The sequence below is a fragment of the Anabrus simplex genome, chromosome 13 (assembly GCF_040414725.1).
Source record: "Anabrus simplex isolate iqAnaSimp1 chromosome 13, ASM4041472v1, whole genome shotgun sequence".
NCBI classification, from domain to species: Eukaryota; Metazoa; Arthropoda; class Insecta; order Orthoptera; family Tettigoniidae; genus Anabrus; species Anabrus simplex.
Window position 1 is genome coordinate 49005095 of NC_090277.1, and position 27389 is coordinate 49032483.

The window sequence follows — 27389 nt, forward strand, 5'->3', positions numbered from 1 at the left end:
AAATACTGTGAAAAATTTGGGGGCCATTGAAAACAAAGGAAGGAGAGTTTAGACATAGGAGGAATAAAGATCTATACAAGGATGAAGAAAATGAGAGGCTGTTAGACATAATCAGAAAAAGGAGAATTACATTTTTTGGTCACATAATGAGGATGGATAACAGTAGATTGACTAAAACAAGTGTTTAACCGTGTTTATACGAGCGAGAATGGCAACCAGTGGATCCAAGGAGTAAAAAAAAGATATTGCAGAGATTGGAATAACAGACGATATAATACAAGACAGAACAACTTTCAGAAGATTAATGCAAAATTTGGGTTTCCAGGAGAAGGAAATGAGGAAAGGTAATAACAGCACAAGAGAGGAGGAAACAGCAGAGTGAAAGGATGGAGAACTATTCGAAGTCAAGAAAAGAAGGATTAAGATGAATGCACAGGGTTACTCTTCGCGGTCCTTAGGTGGCCAAAATCGAAGAAATAATAATAACAGCATCTGGACACAAGAGAGGAGGAAACAGCAGAGTGAAAGGATGGAGAACTATTCGAAGTCAAGAAAAGGATTAAGATGAATGCACAGGGTTACTCTCCGTGGTCCTTAGGTGGCCAAAATCATTTTTTTAAAATTTTTTTTTTATTTTTTTATATTTTTTAAATTTTTTTTTGCGAGGGAGTGTGGAAAATCTTTCATAAGACGCTTGTGAGGGTCCACACTCAACAAGTGTTTGGAGATTCTTATCCAAAAAAAACCCACACTCCCTTTCCCCACAACGTTTATCTCCACCCCGGAAACCGCTCTCGCATCACTTCAGGACGGATGTCGTGCTTAATGCATCTTGTGCTTCATCTTCCTTCTTCTGCTTTACTGTCTGTTGTAATCATCCAGATCCTTCTTCTTCTGACACAGAATATTTCTACTAGACTGTCACCTGATCCCAAGACTCTTGACTTTGCAGCATCACTGACACGATGCTTTCTGGTGTCAGTTCTCGCTGCATAACTTCTAAGCATCTAAATTGTGAAGACATTGCTTACAGAACCAAGTGCCGATACCAAGTCAGTAACTTCAAGGATCTGTACCATTCACCACTGCTTTTTGGCCTTTTCTAGTGCTTCACAAAACATGATACACTTGCCTGAGCCAAAAGCATGATGTTTTGACTCTTCATCTTCCATATCTGTGTAAATTATGCATTGTGGATTCATTTTGCATCCTACTGCCTTGTGACCAGCCTTCCCGCACTGATAATTTTATATTTGGTGATGTAATTTACATGTATTATGTTATAGTATTTTTTTTTTTCTTGTCCTCCTGGCTTGTCATTTGTAAGCTAAATGCATGGACGACCGAGCTCAATAGCTGCAGTTGCTTAAGTGCGGCCGGTATCCCCACTGTCGGCAGCCCTGAAGATGGTTTTCCATGGTTTCCCATTTTCATACCAGGCAAATGCTGGGACTGTACATTAATTAAGGCCACGGCCGCTTCCTTCCCATGATAAAGTCCGTCTCTGACAACCTGTCACACATAACTACGTAGATGATAATGATGATAATAACAACAACAACACGTACTAATCGAGCTCAATATTTTCACAATTTACCCATGGGTTTAGAGAATTGCTTCCAAGTTATACTTGTCCATTACACACTTCTATCATGACGGAGAAAGTCATATATAATCGCCTGTATGACTCTTTTAGTCAGTACATAGACCCATCACAGCATGGATTTGTTAAAGGCAGGTCAACTGTTACCAATCTTCAATTTCAGATGCATTGGACAAAGGTAAACAGGTTGATGTGATATATACTGATTTCTCCAAAGCCTTTGACTCTTCACAACACAAAGCCTTGTTGAGAAAGTTGTCAGCGTATGGAGTGTCCAGGAGTATTTTGAGTTTTGTCAAGTTCGAGAGTTTGATCTCTAACCCCTGTCAACCTTCATCTGGTGTCCCACAGGGATCACTGTTAGGGCCTCTTCTATTTGTTTTGCTTCTAAATGGTATAAGTACAGTCGTTCAGAGCAGTGAATGTCTCTTGTACGCTGATGGCTTGAAACTATACAAAGTCATAGAAGAAGACAGTGATGGCGATTGTCTACAATAGGATCTGAAGCAAATATGCGAGTGGTGTGATAAGTGGCCCCTTAAAGTGAATAAATTCTAGTGTGGTGTCTTGTCAATTACTCGGAAATTAACACCTGTGTTTTACAGATATAAAATCAGTGGAGAAAGTTTAAATCCTATGGAGGAGTTTAATGATCTAGGTGTAATTCACAGTAACAGGAATGGCTTATGCTTTGAGAAACACATTGAAGGTATTATAAAGAAATCTTTCAGACTCCTGGGGTTTGTCAAAAGGAATTGTAAAGATTTCAGTAATATTGCATGTGTCAAAACACTGTTTTGTTCCCTGGTGAGACCCTGTCTCGAGTATGGTTGTGAGGTGTGGCTCCCGTATCAGAAAGGCCACATACACCGTCTCGAGACAGTACAGATAAGGTTCGTGAAGTGGATTAGTTTTGGATTCCTGGGCATGCCACTCTCTTCAAGCAGGTATGAAGAATTTGTAAACATTCTTGGAATGAATACGCTGGCAACACGCCGAAAATGTGCGAACGCAATGTTAGTGATTAAATGCTTGAAGAGTAAAGTGGACTGTCCGGCTATACTGAGGTTGATCCCACTTCATGTTTCAAGCAGACGAAGAAGGCAGATATGTACATTCCACCTGCCCAAATGTAGGATGGTTGCACATGAAAATTCTTGGTTCATGCAAGCCCTTAGGACCATAAATTAGCTGGAAGGGTCACTCGACATTTTTTACCACCCTTCCACTGCAATTCGGAAAGTTCTTCTCAAGGGTGGAATGTGATAATTTTGTAAATTATGTAAATAATCTGTAGGAAACATGTGAGGATTTATATCTGCTTGTATATATATGTATATTTGTATATATATTAAATTTAATTTTTTAATTAATTTAATTATTTAATTTATAATTTAATTTTCTATTACATCATCTGTAATTGGGACATTCTGTAGGTAATAAATAAATATATTCTATTCTATTCTATTCTATTCTATTCTATTCTATTCTATTCTATTCTATTCTATTCTATTCTATTCTATTCTATTCTGTTTCTATCACTGTTGGTTTATTCTTGTTTACAACTCTCTGTTTTAAGAATCAGATGTTGGGTTCTCTTCTCTAACAGTTGTTACTTATTTCTGTTAACAGTATTTTTATGTGGCTGAGATCTGCGGCCATTTGAATCCCAAGTCTTCCTTCCCTGGTTCAGAGTACAAGACATTTGATGAATACTACTTCAAAAAGTACGTCATTCAGATTCAGAACAGCAAGCAGCCCCTGCTAGATGTGGATCATACTTCAGCAAGACTGAACTTCCTGACTCCAAGGTAAAATGATTCATTTTCTTAAACCGTGGAAGTAACAGTCACAAATCAAGTCATGTTTAGAAAGATAGGGACAAGAATAGGATATACACAGTGACAGGTCGGCATTGGAAGAGTGAGCAACAGAAAAAGAGACAAAAGACTAATATGAAAACACATTTTTATGCATTGAATGGCCTTTAATGCCGGGAGTGTCCGACATGTTTGGCTCGCCTGCTGAGGTCTTTCTGTTTGATGCCACGTGGGCGACCTGTGCATCAGGACGTGAAATGTTGATAATAGTGAGGTTGGGAGAGGGTGAAACCTGGCCCCAGCACATAGTCAACTTCTGTCTGATAACACCAAGCAGTCTGCTCAAGGTTTTAATGTCCTCATCCGACGGTGAATCACCATCAACAGCATCACTTGTTCTCACTCCGTATTAACTCACTGCAGAAGTTTGGAATTGAATCCAGGCTTTTGGCACGCATGCCACATGACTACAGAAATTGCACTGCAAAGTTTTAGAGCAAGCAGTTTGCGTTGACAAGGAGAATAAGGCTATCTACTAACATTGCATACCTCATTTCAGTGAGAGATATAGCCTGAACGCAAAGGCATGTCTGGTAAAGGGTCTTCTATTTGAAGCTCGGGGAACAGCTTTCAAGCACATGGTAGCCACCCTGGACAACTCGGCATCACTGAAAATGAGGTAGAAGACATCTGAACCAACATTATAAAGGATTCACTAAATATTTTACGTTAACTGTTTATGTGACATCTTTTAACATATTTTGTCATTAGGTTGTTAATAGGGAATGTAATTTAGGTATTTAAATGTATTTGTGCCAATTTATTCTGGACCTTTCTGGTTATCTGGAATGCCAGACAGATGTTGTTTTAGAAATATATATAAAAATTTGAATGTGTAACACAATATTGTGAAGAAAAAAAAAAAAAACGCAATTCTAATGCTTGTGTGTTGTGCATCAAAAGAAATGTCTCCATCCCAGGATTACTAGAAAAATATTATTTATTTCATTAAACGATTTATTTGCGTAAAATAGTCATTTATTCGAATAATATAATGCTTAGGTCTATGAAAGTTGTCTCCACTGATCTTTCTATGCCAGCCCGATAGACTGGGCCTTTGGTCACTGGGGTCCTGGGTTTAATTCCCAGCAGGGTCGGGAATTTTAACCGTCATTGGTTAATTTCGCTGGCATGGAGGCTGGGTGTATCTGTTGTCTTCATTATAATTTCATCCTCATCACGACACGTAGGTCGCCTACAGGAGTCAAATCAAAAGACCTGCACCTGGTGAGCCAAACATGTCCTAGGACACTCGCGGCACTAAAAACCATACGCCATTTCATTTTCATCTCCAGAATGCCAGAATGTTAGTTATTGCTCCATGGTGGTTCTAATAAGTGAGAAACAGAAAAAAATCCATCTCAGAATGTTCTATACATATTTCAGGAAGTCCTTTATTATGAACCTTTCATTGAATTATTCAGTGTAGGGTTATTAAATGAAATCTTTATGCACTGCCAAGCATGACTTTTCACTGCAGAAATGGTAAATGGACGTTTTAATTAAATAATTAATGTTGCCACAATGGTTTGGTTTATTTTCCACAACCTCGAGGAAACAACGTACTTAAAGGTATGATGCTACATGATGATGATTGTAAGAACCATGTAAGGCAGTATAACAGTACAGTGTCCTTCACATCCTTCTCTGCTAACCGTAGTGACATTCCAGGATTAGGTCCTTACTATTTTAAGATTCAGGGATGATTCATAGGCACATTTCAGATTTACTGCCTACTGAAAATTACTGAACATTATACGGCCAGCTTTATGTGATAGATTCAAGTCTTGCGAACAGAATTCATGTGAAAATTCTATAAATTGCCAAGGTTCAAAAATTCTTCATGTATAGTCACAATGAAAGTATAAGTTCAAAGGCAAATATATGGTCTTCCAAAGTTCAGTATGTTTTCCGTTACTTTTCTCATGCTTCCTTCATCATCAGTTTCATTTTTAGTCTTTGTTTGCAATCATTGCTGCAACAGGACCCTAATATATACATAAATTGTATACTACTTCTCCTACCTCGCCAGCCAACATTCTGATGGCAACATTTTTTCCACCAATAGACCTTGAACCAAGGATACTAGGGGTAGATTATCACAAACAGGAGAGTTTCAATATCTTGGCTCATACATCATGGAGATGCTAAAGTGTCATCCTTCATAATGAGGGACTTCATAAACACCATTAGGATTTTCTGCTCACCAATAGAGGACTGTTCACACAGTCATGAAGATGAAACCAGGCTTCGTCTGAAAAGAACACAAGCTGTGGTTCGAATAAACAATCATTCAGTGATGCAAGATACCACACGCAATATCTCACTCTTGTGTTGCAAATATGGTGTCTCACCATGTTAACAGCTGAGATTAAGACTGGCTATTGATGCTGGGTCAAACGTGTGCACGCTCCTTGCAAAGTCAAGAACTATGCGTGCACCTCTCGTACAGCTGCTTAGGTCTCAGAGAGTAGAATTGCCGTTGGATAGTCTGGGTTTATAAGAGAGACGCTGTATAGCGAAAAGAAAAGTTATGCCTCTTTTTCTGTTGATGCTGGCAATTAGAAAAGAACCTATCAAAGCCTGAGAAGAAATAAATGAAGGACTGGGATTGATTTCCATATATTAAGACAACAGTGTATAAAGACCTATAGTCTATCAGTGACCATTTTTGAGTTTAAATTTCTCTTTGTTTCACCTTTTTATAGTTTTTTTAACATCAATATGTTTTTGGGCTGGGGTTCAGTTTGGAATTAGCGTTATCAATTTAGCATAGACAGTTTTGCATGGACAGAAAACAGACGCCATGGTAACCAGGCAACCAGTGTTTTGTCATCTGTCTATATTAAGTCTTCGTCATCTTCTTTCTCATGTTATTACCGTGTTCCAGAACTCGGCCTTGTATACACAGTACTGTAGGTACAAATGGCGCCGTGTTTTAAACAAGTTTCTACTGTATTTAGCTGGCGTTTCGTTTAGGTCACAGCAAATTCCTTTACACATGGTAGTGTCTCCGAAGGCAGCCGAATTTTTCTCATAATATATATCTTGCGAATATTTATGGCCATAAAATTGTGTGCTACATCAGCGAACATTTTGTTGGACATTTGGTCATGGGCGGCAGAAAAGGGAGGAGGAAATAGCTTCTGCAGCTATCAGGAAAGATACGGCTGACCAGGAGGGGACGAGATCAAATGAGGTGGGTAGCGTTGAGGCTCTGGTCATGGGAGATTCCATCCTTAGACATGTGGAGAAAGTGTGTGGGGGAAAGGGAACCAGGGTAGAGTGTTATCCAGGAATTAGGTTGAGGCAGATGTTGAGAAAAGTAGAAGAGAAGGAGGAGGGGAAGGAGAAGGTGGTAGTGTTTCACGTTGGTACCAACAACATAAGACAAGCAGATATAAGTACCAACATAGTTGGGGAAGAGTGGGATCTGGTAAATGCAGCACGGTGTAGTTTAAGGAAGCAGAGAGTGTTATGATGTTTTAAAAAATACGATTTTGATTGTCATTCTCGTCATTATCGAATTCTAACCGCTAGTCGGTATACATCATTTTATAGCAATTTTAACATTTGTCTATAACAAACTATTGCTTTATTCATTTTACTTACAATAGTAGTCTTCCAATGTCAATATGGGAAATACTTTCATCAATTGTCAACTTCTCACTTATAGCAATATTTTTAAAACCAACATTGTACTAGTCTTTACCTTATGTTTTTTTTTTTTTTTTTTTCAAGTCTCTTCAAGTTTTTTATAAATTAGTTGTATTTTATTTATATGTAAATCAGGTGCTTGATTTTATTTCAAGGTTAAACCCATGGCTGATGATGCCTGTATGTAAGGCGAAACATGTACCGTTTTAATTAATGTGCCAGTGTAATTCAACAAAGACAAGATTTATTGTATTGATTAGGTGGTTGAATTAATAAATTAACATTGTTGTTATTTCAATCAAATATCATCAATACGGATCAAAAATTATTCTTATCACATGTAACTGGAGTGTGTATCGTAGAGATAGGATAGGAATGGGGGAGGTGGAGGATTCATTCTGGTGAAAGAAGAATTTGTAAGCTACGAAAAAGTTAAAGATGACAAACATGAAATTCTAGGTGTAAGTCTCATTTCTAAAGATAATAGGCAACTTGATGTCTTTGGAGTGTACAGACCGGGAAAGGGAAAGGAAGCATGACCAACAAATGACAAATAAGCTAATATGGGAGGAACAGCTGATTCAGAAAGTGACGGACCCAACTAGAGGGAAAAATATTGTGGACGTGGTGCTGATAAAACTAGATGAGCTCTATAGAGAAACTGAAGTAATAGATGGTATTAGTGATCTTGAAGCTGTTTTTGTTGTAGTTAAAAATGAATGTGATAGAAAGGAAGGTTTTAAAAGTAGGACTATTAGGCAGTACCATATGGCTGATAAAGCAGGCATGAGGCAGTTAAAAAAAAAAAAAAAAAGTAAATATGATCGGTGGAAAACGGTAAATAAGAATGTAAACAGACTCTGGGATGGGTTTAAAGCAAATGTTGAGGAATGTGAAAACAGGTTTGTACCTTTAAAGGTGGTAAGGAATGGTAAAGACCCACCTTATTATAATAGAGAAATAAAGAGACTAAGAAGGAGGTGCAAATTGGAAAGAAATAGAGTTAGAAATGGCTGTGGAAGTAAGGAGAAATTGAAGGAACTTAATAGGAAATTGAATCCAACAAAGAAAGCAGCTAAGGATAACATGATGGACGGCATAATTGGCAGGCATACAAATTTTAATGAAAAATGGAAAGGTATGTATGGGTACTTTAAGGCAGAAACAGGTTCCAAGAAGGACATTCCAGGAATAATTAATGAACAAGGAGAGTGTGCATGTGAGGATCTTCAAAAGGCAGAAGTATTCAGTCAGCAGTATGTAAAGATTGTTGGTTACAAGGATAATATCCAGGTAGAGGAGGTGACTAATGCTAAAGAAGTATTAAAATTTACATATGATAACAATGATATTTACAATAAGATACAAAAGTTGAAAACTGCAGCTGGAATTGATAAGATTTCTGGAGATATACTAAAGGCAATGAGTTGGGATATAGTACCATATCTAAAGTACTTATTTGATTATTGTTTGCATGAAGGAGCTATACCAAATGAATGGGGAGTTGCTATAGTAGCCCCTGTGTATAAAGGAAAAGGTGATAGACATAAAGCTGAAAATTACAGGCCAGTAAGTTTGACATGCATCGCATGTAAGCTTTGGGAAGGCATTCGGTCTGATTATATTAGACGTTTGCGAAATTAATAACTGGTTCGATAGAAGGCAGTTTGGTTTTAGAAAAGGTTATTCCACTGAAGCTCAACATGTAGGATTCCAGAAAGATACAGCAGATATCCTGGATTCAGGAGGTCAAATGGACTGTATCGCAAATGACCTATCTAAGGCATTTGATAGGGTAGATCATGGCAGACTACTTGCAAAAATGATTGCAATTGGACTAGACAAAAGAACGACTGAATGGGTTGCTATATTTCTAGAAAATAGATCTCAGAGAATTAGTGTAGGCAAAGTTTTATCTGACCCTGTAATAATTAAGTGGGGAAATATTCAAGGCAGTATTATTGGACCTTTATGTTTTCTTATATATAAAAATGATATGAGTAAAAGAGTGGAATCAGAGGTAAGGCATTTTACAGATGATGTTATTCCGTATAGAGTAATAAGTAAGTTACAAGATTGTGAGCAACTGCAACATGACCTTGATAATGTTGTGAGATGGACAGCAGTCAATGGTATGATGATAAATGGGGTTAAAAGTCACATTGTGAGTTTTACAAATAGGAAAAGTCCTTTCAGTTTTTAATTACTGTGTTGATGGGGTGAAAGTTCCTTTTTTGGGGATCATTGTAAGTATCTGGGTGTTAATATAAGGAAAGATCTTCATTTTCCACGAACCTTTTATGCTAGCATAGCAGGGGGAGAGGTGATACTCCCACGTGGCGCGTCCCAGGTGGCGGATAGGGGGGTCCTAACCGGCTTGCCGGCGGACTTGAGGGAAATAAAATACCTCTCGTGGACCAAACACACTACCCCCTGCAGGTGGGGGACGCACATGTAGAATACACCCGCGGTATCCCCTGCCTGTCATAAGAGGCGACTACAAGGGGTTTAAGGGGCTCTCAACTTGGGAGTGTGGATTGGCTACCACGGGGCCCTTAACCGAGTCTTGGCATTGCTTCCACTTACTTGTGCCAGGCTCCTCACTTTCGTCTATTCTGTCCGACCTCCCTTGGTCAACTCTTGTTTTTTTCCGACCCCGGCGGTATTAGAGCATTCGAGGCCTAGGGAGTCTTTCATTTTCACGCCCTTCGTGGCCGTTGCCTTTCTTCGCTCATTACTTTATCTTTCGAAGTGATGGATCCCTCCTTATTTTTTCTCTCTCTTTACCCCCTGTGGATGGGGGACGCAGCCGAATAATACACCCACGGTATCCCCTGCATGTCGTGAGGGGCGACCAAGGGATGATTGAATTGGAACCATGAAACTACTTTTGATTCGTACTATCACGCGGGGAACACCATGGGTTGCGTGTACTTGCGAGTAGTACCACTATATTTGGTACGAAATAGGTTTGTGATTAGTAGCAGCAAAGAGTAGGATCTCCTGTGGGTTTCCAGTACCTGTGCGTCGTACCCATGTGAGCAACACCGCAGGTCTGCATTGCCTGTGATTACCCACTATGTGAGGAATACCACGGGAGTACCGGCACCCGTGGCTAGTACACCTAGGTGAGGAACCTCATCGGTTTGCGTTGGCTATGAGTGGCGCCATTGTGTGAGAAATACCATAGGTCTGTGTTACCTGTACGAAGTACAATACTTGTGAATAGTACCATCTTGTATGGAATACCGTGAGTCTTCGCTACTTTTCATTAGTACCCCAACATGGCAAATACCATGGTTCTACTTGACTCGCGACATGTACCATTCTGAGGGGCCTTAGACCTGGACTGCTCGACTAAGTGGTATGTTCCAAGCTGTTAGCGGAGAGATGGCATGGAATGACATTAGTAGACAAATAAGTTTGAGTGGTGTCTTTAAAAGTAGGAAAGATCAGAGTGTGAAGATAAAGTTGGAATTCAAGACGACAAATTGGGGCAAATATTCATTTATAGGAAGGGAAGTTAGGGATTGGAATAACTTACGAAGGGGGATGTTCAATAAATTTCCAATCTCATTGAAATCATTTAAGAAAAGCCTAGGAAAACAACAGATAGGGAATCTGCCACCTGGGCGACTGCCCTAAATGCATATCAGTGTTGATTGATTGATTGATTGATTGATTGGATTGATTGATTGATTGATTGATTGATTGATTGATTGATTGATTGATTGATTGATTGATTGATCACAATGCGACATATTCCTTTTAATTTATTGGAACTCTTTATCTCCCCTTTGGGTGGAGCGAAAGGATGCATTATCTGTACCCCTGCATGTCGTAAGAGGCTGCTAAGAGGGGAACAACCAAAGAATATGTACTGGCTCTCTCGTCTCTAAGCCCAAAAACATAGTCATGATTCTGTGCTTTTCCGTGTAGCGGAAAAATCTACATGTTAATGCAACTTAAAACATATAGCAGAAAAATATAAGTTATGCCTGTTCTGTTGATGCTGATAATTAAAAAAGAATTTACCAGAGCCTGAGAAGAAATAATTTGAGGATTGGGATTGATTAGGTAAGTGTCCATATATGAAGACAATAGTGTATGAAGACTTCATTTTGTGTAGGGACACAGTCACCTCCGATATCCATTCATCACCCCCATGGTCACTCCTGTATGCTGATGATGTCCTACTGGCTACTGAGGAGTGTCAAAAAATTCAAGAGCAGGTTCGGAAGTGAAATTAAAGACTAACAGCACATGGACTTCGACTGAATATGAAGAAAACTGAGTACATGAAGTGCAGTGCGCAGACGAATGGAACCATTCAGATAGATGGCCAAGATCTCAATAAAGCAGAACAGTTAAAGTACCTTGGTTCTTTGGTCGTCACCGAGTGTGATGCCTGTGCATGAGTAAATGCAGCCTGGATGAAGTGGCGATAAAGTACAGGTGTTCTGTGCGTTCGTCAGGTACTAATCTATCCAAGGTTCACAGGACTGTTGTTCACCTAGGTCGCTCTGTATGGCTCTGAATGCTGACCGGCAACAGGCTAGTATAAACAAGCACTTCATGTCATGGAGATGCACATGCTTCACTGTTCACGTGGACTAACCCGGCTAGATCATGTCACCAACATACAAATCCAGAAAATGATGAGAGTTACCCTGATCGTATACAAGATGCGTGAGACCTGACTTCGGTGGTATGGCCACGTAATGCTTAAAGAAGGTTCATCTGTGTACAGACGGCACTTCGCATCATGCCATCTGGGAATAGGCCACGTGATCGGCCCAAGAAATGCTGGCTTGATTGTCTTCCAAAAGACATGCACCAAAATTTACATATATCTTTTTACATATTAGTGCAACTTAAAACAAATAGAAAAAAGAAAAGTTATGTCCGTTCTGTTGATGCTGATAATTAGAAAAGAACTTATCAGAGCCTGAAACTTGTTGCAAATGCTGCGCTTAATAGAACCAAGTAGAGACTGGCTTGCAAAATAGTGGACCCTGCTCCGTTGTGGGGCAAAATGCTAAGAAGATGAGTGTATAAAGACCCATAGACTGTCCATGACCATTTTTTATTCAAAATTTCTCGTCTCTCCTTTCTGTAAGTTTTTAAATTGCACTGACTTGTCATTTTTTAATCTTCTTTTGTATATTCATATAATTATTCTTTTAATATGTATTAGTCAAAGCTTGGTGTATTCTGTACACTTCAAATTTTAAAAATAAGAGTGTTTGTTGTTCATGACAATAATAGTTTGTTCCATCCTTAGTAAACCATCACTTTTTTTTTTTTTTTTCCTGATGTAGGTATGTTAACCGGAAAGGTGTGGCCCTTCCCACGAGCAGTGAGGAGACTAAACGTGCCAAGCGAGAGAATCTGGAACAGAAGCAGATCTTGGTGCCAGAGTTGTGTACTGTACATCCCTTCCCTGCCTCACTGTGGCGCAAGGCTGTCTGCCTTCCCTGTATCTTGTATCGTATCAACGCTCTTCTACTGGCTGACCAGATCAGACGGCAGGTGGCTCGTGATATTGCTCTGGGCCTTGACACCCTTCCAGAAGGTAAAATAGTTTTTCAATAAATACCATTATCAGATGTGGACATGACAAAGCACATTTTTATCACCAAAACAATAGGACACACAATCTCCACATCTTCATACATTTCTTCTCTTAATGACTCCCCGCTGGGTGGGGTAATGAATCAGTGTCAACCCCCTTGCATGTTCTTCTGCCATTCCTTTCTGAAGACTCTGGGCCAGTTCATACCTCTACTCTCCACTGTTTCTCTATTTTTATTGTCCACACTCGTTGGATTCTCCTCGGTCTTGTTCCCGTCATCTTCCGTTCCATCATTGCTCTAGGGGTTCTTATTATTTCCAACCTGCCAACTTGGTGTAATCACATAAGTCTATTGGTCACTATCCTGTTTTGTAACATCTCTATCTCCAATCTTTCCCTTTACTCCCTGTTCTTTATATGGTCCTTCTTTGTCTTTCCGAGCATGCTTCTAAGAAACTTCATTTTCACTTCCTGGATCATTCCTTCCTCTCTAGATGTTGTTGTCCACTTTTCTGCTCCATATGCCAGAATATAGAGAACATAGGTTTTGTAGAACATCTTTTTGCATTGAGGGACCTTTTCATTTCATAATATATCTCTTATGCTCTGGTAAAATTTTTCTGCTATTTGATCATCATCATCCATTTTCCTCGTCCAGCTCCCGCCGGGTTGAGATGTTTATGGCACCTTTCCATCTTCCTCGGTCTGACCACCATTGTTCCTCCTTAACTGTCTTCCAGTTGGCTGAGGAGGGTCCTCAGAGATCAAAATTATACTCCGCATGGCTTTACTTCTAAATTGACGTTTTGCAAAACAAATGAGCATTGCCTTACCTTTGTTGCCAGCTCACTACTGCTGCGAGAACAGCTGATGTGATACGACCGCTGTAAATAACCCTCACGAAATGTAATGCCGTATTCAAAAAAGCGAATAAATTGGGATTGAAAACAAATTCATAAAAACTGCACTTAGGGCCGGTTGCATAAACCATTTGATCTTGGATCAGAGACGAAACTGATCTCAGTTTTACGCTAAACTCGCATTTGTTGTATAAATGTTAATCTGAGATCAGTTCGCACTGAACTAGGATTAACTTTGACTAGAGAAATTTCTCCGATTAAACTCTTTGATCTCAGTTTAAGAAGTTGTTTTCTATTCGAGATACAAGGACAGATGATTGTGAACATACTATTACATGTGTTGTTACAATAAATCATAAGAAAATACACAAATATATTGTCAGCTATAGTTGTCCGAATATAAGCTATATTACGCTTCGTATAACGCAGTGAAACATAATTGTACAACATAACCTCTATGAATTGCTTACGTTCATGTTTTACAGATGTCTGATTACTGGGATATAGAGGGTTATTCAGCTGAGTCCTCAATGGCGAGTGTGGTGCAGTCCAGACAACGTCTCATTTGTTGCAGTGTAGTAGGTGCCCTAAAACTTGCACAGTACACGATCTACTTCAGGCAACAGAAAATGAACTGGATGTCGCCAATTTCTGGGGAAAAGTAGTACAGTGGAACCTCGATTCTCCGTTTTTGGAGGGACCACTGTAAAAAACGTACAAGGGAAAATGGAAAATCCGGGAATGAATGAACCATGAACAATTTGGCTAAACATCACAAAAAAAAAAAAAAAAAAAAGATATATGTATACTTAAAATCTTACAAACACCCTAAACCAAACCATACTACACCCCCATTGAGCCTTCCGCCTACCAAGCGACCGCTGCTCGGTCCAAACGCCTGCAGATTACGAGGTGACGCATGGTCAGTGTGACGAATCATCTCGGCCGTTATTCCTGGCTCTAGACCGGGGTCGCCATCTCACCATTAAATAGCGCCTCAATTAAAGGTAATCGTAGAATGAGTGAACCTGGAACCAGCCCTCATATCCAGGTAAAAATGCCTGACCTGGCCAGGAATCGAACTTGGGTCCTCCGTGTGAGAGGCAGGCAAGTTCGACCACGGGGCGGTTTCAAACATTAACCCCTCAGCGCCGACCTCTATACGTGGTATAGACCCCCTTTTCTTCCGTAGCCGCCGACCTCTATACGTGGTATAGACCCATACATGGTTTCGCATTTACGGCTATAGCGCGAAGAGTTTTGGTGTTATGGATATGCAAATTGTTTTGTTTCCAAGAAGACATTTTCGGGTTTATCATTGTTCTAAATAAGTATTGAAAATCGTTTAAGTGTAGCTGCTTTTGCAAGGATAAGTATATGTCAATTATGTCTGAGCACCAATCCCTGCTTTTTTAATAGTCCGTTTGCTTCATTCTTTCCCACAGAATAAAATAAAGAAATGATGATCTGAGAAGTTTGTCTTTTCGTGTGATGTTCTTTGCTCTAATTTTGTATTAAGAGTGCGGTTTATTTATTATATTTGTCTTTATTTCTCAGCTTGTAGTCTTTTCGTAACTCTCTACGAGTACTCTGTATAGGCATCAGTTAGTGCTGCTTTCTGTCATACGACACGAGAAGCAGTTGTGCATGGTATATATCTCGTTTGAAAGTCGATGTATCGACCTTTTAATCTGAAATATGTATCGAGTTGTTTTGATTCGTCATAAATGTTATTCCCCTCATTCAGTTTCGTCCTGCCGCTTTTGGTCCCGCTGCAGCTTCATCAGCTTGTGTGACGCACCGCACTCAATGGCTAGCTCCTGCTGAGTGTAGCGTGCTTGAAATATTGTATAATTCAAATGAAAGGTTAGTCGAAAGTAGTAGTGGCAGTATTAGCAGTAGTGATAATGAAATAGATGATGTAGCAGTGGTAAATGATGAGAGTGACGATGAGGAGGAACCAGTACTTGGAAATTTCGTGTAGGAGGCTATAGATACGCATACAGGTCAAAGGGAAGCTTTCAACAGTGAATTATGATTCCTAGATTCTCCAATAATATTTAGACAAGTCACAGGAACAAACATTGAGCAGTTATCTTATCAGTTTCAGCTGATGGAAGGTTTGTTTACGTAGTACAAAATACGCTTCTCGGGCAGGAAACGAAATATTCAAGGCCGGCGCGCATCAGATAATACAGTTTCAAGGTTGCAGGAAATACGTTTTATCAGGAAATTAGCACCCAAGAGTGAGAAATCCAAACCTCAGAGACGTTGTTTCGCGTGTTCAAAACACGGTGAAAAGAAGACATCGGTGTACTGCTGCCAGGAGTGTGCCTTGGGTCTCTGTCTCGAAGAGTGCTTCGAACTCTATCACACGGAACTAAATTACTAAGGAAATGTGAAACAATTATGTAATTATCTTCATGTACATAGTTCTACCATAAGGAATTCCAAATTTTGTGAATATCGGGCCACTCTTATACTAGTAGTAACGCTTTAAGTGAATCAATGTATTTCAGTCGCGCGTAGTTGAAATCTCATCCGGCCGCGGGATAGGAAGCTCTTTAAACGGCTGCGACGCTGAGGGGCTATTTACCGGTACGCGACTTAAAAGTCTCGCAACTTTACATTCAGTTTTACCGGGGAAACTTCGTCGGTTTCCTCTGAAAACTTCTTTCAGTTCAGCAACTTTGATCGGTCAAACTGTTCGAAAAACCTAATAACATCAAGCCAAACAGTCGACCACAAGTATTTTTTAATTCTCTAATCTAATAAAAGAAAGCACATTGGATACAAAAGTGCCCAACATGATGGTGAAATCCCTTTTTCTTTAAATCTTCCATTGTAATTTGATCACCGGTATACTGTTCGTAGTCAGTTTGTGGAAATCTTGTACCGCGCAAATTAGGCCTACGGCATAGATCGACTTTTAAAGATTATGTTGAACTCGAGAATATTGTTCCGAATGTAAGTATTGATTCTCAAGTTTTCGAATGCATTATATACAATTATGTCCGTCACTAATCACGATTAAATTGGAAGGAGAAAAAGTATCATCAAAACTTCCGAATTTAGGGTTATTCGCGACCTTGAGCTCAGCTGGAAACGTGCTCCGATGTCCAAGTCGGTACGAGTGCGAAATGATGCAGAGGTTTTTACATGTAACGTGCGCAAATAAAACGACTGCGGTTTTAACATTTTAACACAATAATGTGAAATTCCTAGTCTTACATTAGGACCAAAACAGTAATAGGCAATCCCAAAAACTCCCATGGCTTTATGTATGTAAGGTGCAACATCTGTTCTGGTCTCGATAACGTAATCGTATACGATAATATTAAAATACTAAATTTGTGTTATTTAAGGAGGAGCAGTTTAGATTCCTGCCTGAAAGCTCAGTGACTATACAGTGCCCTGAGGGAAGTGCCGAAAACCTGTTCGGCGATACACTCGGAAAAAGCAAAAAAGTAAACATCAAATCCTGGACATAATGTAGACGCTTTGCAAGTACGAACATCTGACGAAACTCGTTCTGTCTTCAAGTAGAGCTGTCGAAATGTGCTCTGTCTCCTTCCAATTGTTGTGGACACTCTTTGTTTTATGATTTCAATTCTCTAATGCAATGCTAAGATGGTCCTTTATGCAAGTTCACCGCCACTTTTTCCACTTCCTCAAATTACCGCAATGGCTGGACGTTAACACCAAGATTCTCAAATATGCCGTAGCCGTCCTTTTGTGAGATACATTTTCTTGAAATACGCATGATCGAGGATTTAGTGTTGATGGGACTGAATTTCCGAATGGTTGATACGGTAAATCGTTTCTTTGAGGAATGGATAATGCGGGATTTTTACAACGCGATTTAATTAGGATGCTTGCGGGACCACGTAATTTGAATGGATAATATGGGAAAACGTAGTTTCCGGGAACGTTTAATCGAGTTTCTACTGTATAGACCTTTTTTTGATAAGTGTGACTTTGTCTATAATGTATATAATTCAGTAAGAGTATGTATGTATATGTATTTATAGTATTAATGCTTCTGATACGAGTAAATAAATGAATAAATAACATTATGGACCATTCAAGAATAGAATAGCATCAATATCCTCTGAGATAATGCTATTTCTTTCTTTCTTAATCTGTTTACCCTCCAGAGTTTGTTTTTCTCTCAGACTCAGCGAGGGATCCTACCTCTACCGCCTCAAGGGCAGTGTCCTGGAGTGTGAGACATTGGGTCGGGGGATACAACTGGGGAGAATGACCAGTAACTCGCCTAGGCGGCCTCACCTGCTATGCTGAACAGGGGCCTAATGGGGGGGGGGATGGGAAGATTGGAAGGGATAAACAAGCAAGAGTTAAGGAAGCGTCTGTGGCGTTAAGTTAGGTACCATCCCTGCATTTGCCTGGAGGAGAAGTGGTAAACCATGGAAAACCACTTCCAGGATGGCTGAGGTGGGAATCAAACCCATCTCTATTCATTTGACCTCCCGAGGCTGAGTGTACCCCGTTCCAGCCTCATTCCACTTTTCAAATTTCGTGGCAGAGCCGGGAATCAAACCTGGGCCTCCGAGGGTGGCAGCTAATCACACTAACCACTACGCCACAGAGGCGGACGATAATGCTATTAACTTTGTTTTTAAAATGGAACTACACTGTTTTCTACACCTAGCCTTAAATCTACAAACATTACGAATTCAGCATTGTGATTATTCCGAAAATAAATCCAAGTAATGTATTCAAACGTGATTCATTTGCCAACTGGGGACTGCTCTGATCAATTCACGCTACGTATGAAACATGAACTAGCTATATATATGCAGAGTTGCTTCACCTTTTCTTGACAGCTACGTATTCGTTCTGCTGTGCTCATAAAAGCACTATGACCTAATTTATGATTTAAAACCTCTTTAAGTTAATATCGCCATAGCTAACAGGTACCGTAAAGGAAAAACGGACATGCGACGGGTTCTATGTGACAACATTTTTATAGCGACCTGATATTATAACAACACAAGACCGAACGAACCCTACCAACTGGGAAATTACCCCTTCTTAACACTGATAGATTCTTCAAAAAATGAATAAAAGAAAGAATGGCCATGAAGGTCGTGAAAATGAAAGACTCACTAGGCTTCGTAAACCTAATACCGTGGGGATCAGAAAAAAGGAAAAAGAAACAAGGGTTGACTGAGGAAAGTCAGATATCCATTTTTTATTCATCTGTGTTCGCTGCATGAAAAGCATATGGAGAAATTCCAGTACATGCTGCAAACTACGTGCATTTGTCGACAGTCAAGGCCAGCTCAATTCAAACTGTATTATCCAAGGGGCAAAGCAATTTCGTATTTCATTTTTTGACAGTCACAGCCAGATCAATCCCACCATTTAAGTATTATCCAAGGGGTAAACCTATTGTGTATTTCATTTATTGACAGTCACGGCCAGGTCAATCCCACCATTTAAGTATTATCCAACAGGCAAAGCTATGTTGTATTTAATTTGTTTTGCGGTGTTGCAACGTCCACTTTTCTGAAATCTGATTACATTTGAACTACACATGTGTAAACCAAGTTCAGTTTTGTACAACGCAGCGAAGTCGTAATCTCAGTTCATTTTCGGAACTAAGTTCTAAATTGATCTCCGGTCAGATGTCTTTATGCAACCGGACCTTAAACAACATCCAACTCTAAAAAGATAATACGTTATTAAGAAATGAGGAAATAACACATTACTGCCCACTAATGGCTGGCACAGGAAGGCGGCCTACAAAAGGAACACTCCACTAATCTCACAGTCACTTTCGTGCCACTTGTCTTTCCCGAAATACACTGAGACATGCTAAACATGCACAGACTAAGTACCCTAATCAGTACACATATGTAATTAAAACTACAGCTATTTTTATACACTGAACTATTAAACCTGTATTGAACTAACTTATGCTAGGCTAAACTGTAAACTGCGCTATACTGTACTATGCTAGAGAGATGCAGACTAATATGAAAAACACGAATTACTGAAGAAAAATGTAAAAGATCGCGAACCGTACCGAGTACCACACACGCTGAGCGAGATAGGTTAACTTCGTGGTGAATGTAAATATTACAATTGGCAACTAGATTTTGAGATCGCACTCTGCCGATATAAGTCAATATAAATGGCAGCTTGGGATTGGTTAAATGTCTGATGTTTCAGCACATTACCACCAGACAGAGCCAAAATTGGCCAAAACGTCAATTTAGAAGTAAAGCAGTGGAGAGTGAAGTCCCGAACTGAATTAATGTAATTCTTATATAATAAAAGTATCAACTTGTGAAAATTTGAATTTATAATTCCACCTTTACAATACTGTAATTGTCTTTACTAAAAAGACTACATTAGATTATACTCGTGATACATGTGATACCAGGAAAGACAAGATTAGGAATGAGAAAATTAGAGAAATAGGGATAGACAATTCTCTCCTAAATAAGATTCAGATATCAAGACTGAAGTGGTTTGGTCACATGAAGAGGATGCCAGTAAACAGAACTGCAAGCAAGGAATTTGACAGAAAGGTAGAAGGAAGACGACCCGTGGGAAGGCCACGAAGGAAATGGATAGATTTAGTTAAGAGCGATGTAATGCTGAGAGGTCATGATTGGGACAAGTTGGTGGAGGAAGAATGGTACAAGGACAGGATGAGATGGAGGAGGCTCATATACCACACCTGGGAAACTGGAGATGGTTTAGGATGATGATGATACACGTTTTGTCCTCTTATGGGCCATCTTCAGTCACAAATACAAAACATTAAAAATAAGGTGAGGACACGTTGAAATGAGTAAATAAAAAGTCTTTGCATCCTGTGTCGCGGCGTAATGGCGTCTTGTCTATCTTCAATGTTAAAATAGTGCGGCATGAACATGATATGAAGCATAAAATCCAGTTAAAATCACAGATTTAATTGTTGTTAAAAACAAGGAATTGTCCAATTATAAAACAACGTGAGTGTCTATGTGAATAAAATTACAGTATATGCATATTGTATACAGAGTGAAGCGAAATTCGCGCACTCGGGCATCGCAGTGCGACTCCTCACATGCCAGCAATGAAAAAAAGTCTCTCACAAAAGTTCGTCCTGCGAGTAAATCCGGCAGAAAAAGAACGTTGAAGAGTGGCAATCTGGCTACACTGTAACCACATGTAGGGTAAGTATCTCTGTCAGCACATACTTCTCGTGATGTTCAGTTGGTGCAGTGGATAGAGTTATGGGTTGGCATGCAGGAGCTCGAGGGTTGGATCCTGGGTTGAGGCGCACTTTTTTATTTGCTATTTTCCATCGGACATTACATACTGTAATACAGTAAGACACCGTTTCTTAGGTCACATGTATCCTACATTTACAAAATTTAGTAATGCTGAACACGTAATGCACCTAGTAGATGAAATGGTGTGAATAAATTCACGCCCACGACGTGGAAAGGCCATCTTTCAAAGCTGACCAATGAAAACGAATGATCATGCCTTTCTAGGATCGTAGTATGTAAGTGCAAATGGTTTCTAGAGGACCTGCTGCAATCGCTGTTGATGATTAAGATGCCAGATGCCATACCAGCTGGACTACATTTACGAAATAAAAAACCTACGCCTCAAACCAGGATCAACCCCTCGACCTCCTGCGTGCTAACCCAAAACTCAGTCCACTGCACCAACTGTACAGCACGACTAATATGTGCTGACAGAGGTAGTTACCCTACATGTGGTTACAGTATTGCCAGATTGCCACTCTTCAACGTTCTTTTTCTCCCGGATATACTCACAGGATGAACTTTTGTGACAGGCATTTTTTTATTGCTGGCATGTGAGGAGTCGTGTTGCGACGCCCGAGTGCGCGAATTTCGCTTCACCCTGTATAAAACAGTGTGGTGGGAATGCCACATTAAAATAGCTCTCTTGATTCGGAGGTGGAGTTATACTGATGATGCAAGTTGAACTTGATTATGTGTTGACAATAGAGGCCTAAAAAAGAAAAAAATATGAATGAACTAAAGAATTATTTGAATCAAAATGTGAACTAAGTGCCCATCCGGTCACTCACCTCCTTGCCTGACCTACGTCAACCACTCCACTTCAAGTGCTAAAGCTAACTGAGTGACGTCCTCGAAGGTCGTTGAGGACTGACTGTGAGGGGAGTTTGATGTAAGGGGAAAGGTGTAACGTAAATTACTACTCGCGCGCCTTTGTGAAAAGAATTTATTGATTAACTCCTCGAAAAGTATATTGATTTCCTCCGATATCTCATTAAGATTATAAATCGGGTTGCATTTTTTATCAGTATTTATAAAAATGTTTTCTAAAATATTCAATAGATTTCCTTTCTTACATAAATGGAGAATTTTAAGGTCTTGTTGTATGCCTGTGAATGTATGATTGGTATCATCCATATGAGAACCGAATTCTGACAATCTGTCGAACTTTGATGCATTAACATGTTCATTATACCCGACTCGGCTGAACGGTCAGCGTACTGGCCTTCGGTTCAGAGGGTCCCGGCTTCGATTCCCGGCCGGGTCGGGGATTTTAACCTTAATTGGTTAATTCCAATGGCACGGGGGCTGGGTGTATGTGTTGTCTTCATCATCATTCCATCCTCATCATGACGCGCAGGTCACTTACGGGCGTCAAATAGAAAGACCTGCACTTGGCGAGCCGAACCCGTTCTTTGATATCCCGGCACTAAAAGCCATACAACATTTCATTTCATACCTTATGTTAAAATTTAGACCTGTCTGTCCTATATAGGCCTAACTGGCAGAACACTGCTGGCACTTTAATTTGTAAACACCTGATTTCTGAAATTCGCCATTGGCGGGCAAGGAGGTGAGTGACCAGAGGGGCACTTAGTTCACATTTTGATTGAATTTATTCTTTAGTTCATTCATATTTTCTTTTTCCTTTTCCTTTTTAGGCCCCTATTGTCAACATATAATCAAGTTGAACTTGCATCATCAGTATAACTCCACCTCCGAATCAAGAAAGCTACTTTAATGTGGCATTACCACCACACTGTTTTATGTTCAATATGCATATAATTTTATTCACACAGCCACTCGCTTTGTTTTATAATTGACAATTCCTTGTTTTTAACAACAATTCACCGGGCGAGTTGGCCGTGCGTGTAGAGGCGCGCGGTTGTGAGCTTGCATCCGGGAGATAGTAGGTTCGAATCCCACTATCGGCAGTCCTGAAGATGGTTTTCCGTGGTTTCCCATTTTCACACCAGGCAAATGCTGGGACTGTACCTTAATTAAGGCCACGGCCGCTTCCTTCCAACTCCTAGGCCTTTCCTATCCCATCGTCGCCATAAGACCTATCTGTGTCGGTGCGACGTAAAGCCCGTAGCAAACAAAAAAAAACAACAATTTCAATCTGTGATTTTAACTGGATTTCATGCTTCATATCATGTTCATGCCGCACCATTTTAACATTGAAGATTGACAAGACACCATCACGCTGCGTCACAGGATACAAAGACTTTTTATTTACTCATTTCAGCGTGTCCTCACCTTATTTTTAATGTTTTGTATTTGTGACTGAAGATGTCCCATAAGAGGACGAAACATGTATCACGAGTACAATCTAATATAGTCTTTTTAATAAAGACAATTACAGTATTGTAAAGGTGGAATTATAAATTGAAATTTTCACAAGTTGATACTTTGACAATACGGGCTCTAATATGAAATTTATAACGTGTAATAATAAAAGTATTGAATAGGTGGAACCATTTAGCATTTACTTTCCTAGGCATAGATATCAAGGATAATTTAATAAAAAAACACCTATTCATATATTCATATACTTTGAATAGGTGGTTTTTTATTAAATTATCCTTGATATCTATGCCTAATGTCATCTTCAATACGGAACAATAATGAGAGTTGTTACTTGTAATTTACTTTCCTACTCGCTCAACATGTCGACTTAACCTTATTTGTAGAAATGATGCTGTATAGGCTTTTGGGCTTATGCCGTGTCAAGAAAATAAGGTGAAATTCTTAACGTTTCGCAGAAAACTGTGCCCTGCACCCTCAGAAGAAATCTCGACTGACCATGAGAAAGGCTTCTTGAACAATGACACTTTGAAATTTGGACGTTATAATAGAAGTGGAAATGGTGCGTTCATTCGCCACCAGATGGCCCCCAGGATGTGGCACAACACTAGCATTCGAAGCGGAAGTTGACCGAACCATCACAATCAGACTAAGCGGTTCGCATAACGTGTTTGCGTAACATATGACATAGACAGTTGTATGATATAAACACAAGCCTGGAATGAAACATCTGGCGACGAGGAACGTATGAATTTGGAAAACACCGAGACGGTCTCGTACGTCCAATTATGTTCCTCCGAGTTCTTTGTGCCCATATAATTGGTCTGTTATTGTCCGTCCATTATTTACGCATTTGGGACAAATATTTCAGGTTCTCTATGGGAATCGACATTTATATCACTCTTTGTGCCCGTACATAGCGGTCTTCCTCAGCTATTAATCATAAAATTAGAATTAGGACATAGTGACGTTATAAACGAAAGGAGGAAGGGGGTTAAACCTCCTGAGTTAAGGCTACAAATACAAACACATAAGATACACTAGTGTACACATTTCAAAAACATTAGACATTTGATAAATGGTCTAGTGGATTGGAAATAAAAACTAGTAGGTCACAAGATTAATGACACTTAAAATGATTTCAAAACTGCACTTGTGTCGAACAAAAGATGTCGTAAAAAGCCATTATCTATTAGTAGTCCCATCATGGATCCCAGTAAAATACACATTTAAAAAAAATATCACAGTATTGATGCAAATAAAATTAGTGATGTGCCTGCCAACCTCGTATCACAGAAGGAACAGTCCTCTTTTGTTACAATAAATGAAGGATATCCCGATGTTATTAAAGTAAGTCTATCCGTCCATAAGGGCGTTAATAGGAGAATGACGTTCCTCGTTTACTTTTTGTACTGGTGTCAACAAGAAATACCTTATATCGGCCCACCTATAATTTCAAATTAATTTTATGGGAATTTTTAAGGGAGTAATTGGTATCCTATTAAGAGTGTTTTAATGTTGAAAACATTTCTTAGCAGACAAAGTAGGGGTCCCCATACTTGAAAAACGTAAAATTAAGCAATTTCCTAAATTGTCCCAAAAGTTGAAGAACTAAAGGGCCCAGAAAGGTTTTCAAATTGTGAGTCTTGAATAGCTCTATCAAACTAAAAAAAGAAACAAATTATGAAAATTACTTCCAGCCTAAATGTATTTCTGGAAGAACAGCCTAAAATCACTTGTTTCCTAACTCGTCGTTTTGTTTCAAATCCTAGCCAAATGAACGTGTTTATATAATTCTTTCTGTAATGTGTTGTGTTCCTTGGTTCAATACCCTCAGGCGTTTCTGATTTTTTAATATTATTTAATGTTCACACCGAATATAGTTACAAGGGCTTAAGCATAACTCAGCACTGACTCACATTAGCGCTCATAGTGGTGCTTAAGTGAAACAATGAATTGATTCACATTAGCGCTCGTAGTGGTAGAAAAAGGCCAACTGCTAATCTAATCGACCGGATAACGATGATTAAGAAAAGGATTGTAACTTTTAGGAGTAACTAAATAAAGAATATAAGAAAAAAGAACAAAGAATTCTTATCTTTCAATGAATGTATTCTCATACTTCATTATATTTAATTTATCTAAAATTCGTATCTCATATCCCAAGGATGTTTTCAACATTGAGTTGTTTGCCTAAAGGACTAGAACTGTGGATTGATTGATTAATTAATTAATTTATTTATTTATTCATTCATTCATTCATTCATTCATTCATTCATTCATTCATTCATTCATTCATTCATTGTTACCTTTTGCAGATTTCGAGTGGCCACCTCTTGATTTTGGCTGGAGCTTAGCTGATGTGCTGAAGAAATCAAAAGAGAATGCTAAAAATGCAGAGAACAAAGCTGCATCCAAAGCAGAGGAAGATAGCCCGTCTGAGAATACCGAGGAGCTTGCTGACGTTGCTGAGAACAAGAGAAAACAAGAAGAAAGAGAGGAAAAGGAGAAAAGGAAGAAATCTGCTAACGAAATTTTGACTGAAGAGGAAAGTAAACTGCATGGTGATTGGATGGAGATTGGTACTTGGTCGAATGACATGGCAAACCATCAGCCAGCTTCATTTGACTTCCCTGAAATGGATGAATTTGATCCGAATGTTGCATTGCCATCCAATGTTACTCTTGTGGGAGAGGACGTTGAACTGGCCGAGTTATATGCTGGTGGCAGTGATTGGGGAACAGGCATCAGTGCTCGAAGAAGAGAGAGAGTCCGTTACGGTTCACCCAGTAGCTGGATGATGGGAGGCGGTGGCTATTTCGGTGGGTTAGAGCACGATCTAGAAGGCTACGAAACTGATGATTCTTACAGTGACCCTGGCAATGATTACGATCATTCGGACAGTAGTCAAGGTTCACCAGGAGGTCTAAGAATAGAATTCAAAAGTGATAATGTTGCAGAGGCTGTCGAAGACGAGGAGGAAATTAAAAAGAGGGAAAGTAGAAATGCCGGAAGAAAGGGCTCTACAAGTTCTGGAAATGATAGTGAACTACCGTGGGATTGGGAAGTAGGAGGTGGGGGTGATGACGATGATGATGATAATTTTGAACAGTTGTCAACAAAATGTGCTGAAAAATTTGTTCAGGCTACAAAAGTCAATGAAGCTCGCATTGAATCCAGCGATGCACTAATTAAGAAGGATGATCCTATCGTCATTTCTAGGAAATCTAATCAGCAAACGAATCCAACAGTTGTTTTCCCCACTGAGATTTGCCCTCTCAGGTTAGAAAAGAAAAACGTTGAAGATATTGAGTCCATAACGAAAATACAAACAGTTGATTTCATTGCAGGGAGGGAAATAGTGTTCAGGTCCTCCTATTCTGTCTTGTCGGAGTACAATGAAGTTACGTCTGATAGCGGTCTTTCAGAATGTGGAAGTTATCGTTATTCTAACAGTAACAACGACGAGCACAGTGGGAGCCTCGATGACCTGAGTGCTGTTGCGGAATTGGAGGAAGATATCATCAGCAAGTTCAGCTTCGATGCCCAGCCCAATCTGGAAGGACATCCTGGACCTAGTCCAAGTGTCATATTACAAGCTCTCACCATGTCCAATGCTAATGATGGCATCAATCTGGAAAGACTGGAGACCATCGGGGATTCTTTTCTCAAGTATGCAATCACCACCTACTTGTACTGCACTTACGAGAACATTCACGAGGGTAAATTGAGTCACCTGCGGTCCAAACAGGTAAGGATTCATCTTCCAACTATTTATATCATCATTTTAATTTCCCCTTGTCTATTCCCTGCCAGGTTGGGGTGTTGAGGGTACATCTCCACCGTTGCCTCTTCTTCCACCACTCCTCGTCGGTAACTGTATTCCAGCCCAGTCTTCTTTTTCTTATACTGTTCTTGACGGAGTCTATTCATCTTGCTCTGGGCTTCCCTCTAACCCTCTTTTCCACTTGTTTTGGTATCCTTCCCTCGTCCATCCTCATAACATATCCAAACCTTCTCAATTTATTCTCTTCCATCCTATCCCAGTTTTTCTATTCCTCTCTCTTTCCTGACCTCATCAACATTTCTTACTCGGTCTCTCCTTGTCTTCCCTACCATACTCCTCAAAACTTCATCTCAGTGGCCCGAATTTTACCCTCATTAATGTTTGTATATATTGTATATATATTGGTATGTTTATATTGGTTAAAAAGG

General features: G+C 39.6%; 1 protein-coding gene across 1 annotated transcript in view; it reads left to right on the top strand.

Moving 5' to 3' along the window:
* The window catches only part of Dcr-1 (Endoribonuclease Dcr-1), a 189283-nt gene that overhangs the window by 122977 nt on the left and 38917 nt on the right, over nt 1-27389 (top strand). Inside the window, exons 18-20 of the mRNA XM_067157086.2 lie at nt 3236-3414; nt 12462-12715; nt 25493-26925. Of these exons, the coding sequence (XP_067013187.2) occupies nt 3236-3414; nt 12462-12715; nt 25493-26925 (1866 nt within the window). The remainder of the gene's footprint in view (nt 1-3235; nt 3415-12461; nt 12716-25492; nt 26926-27389) is intronic.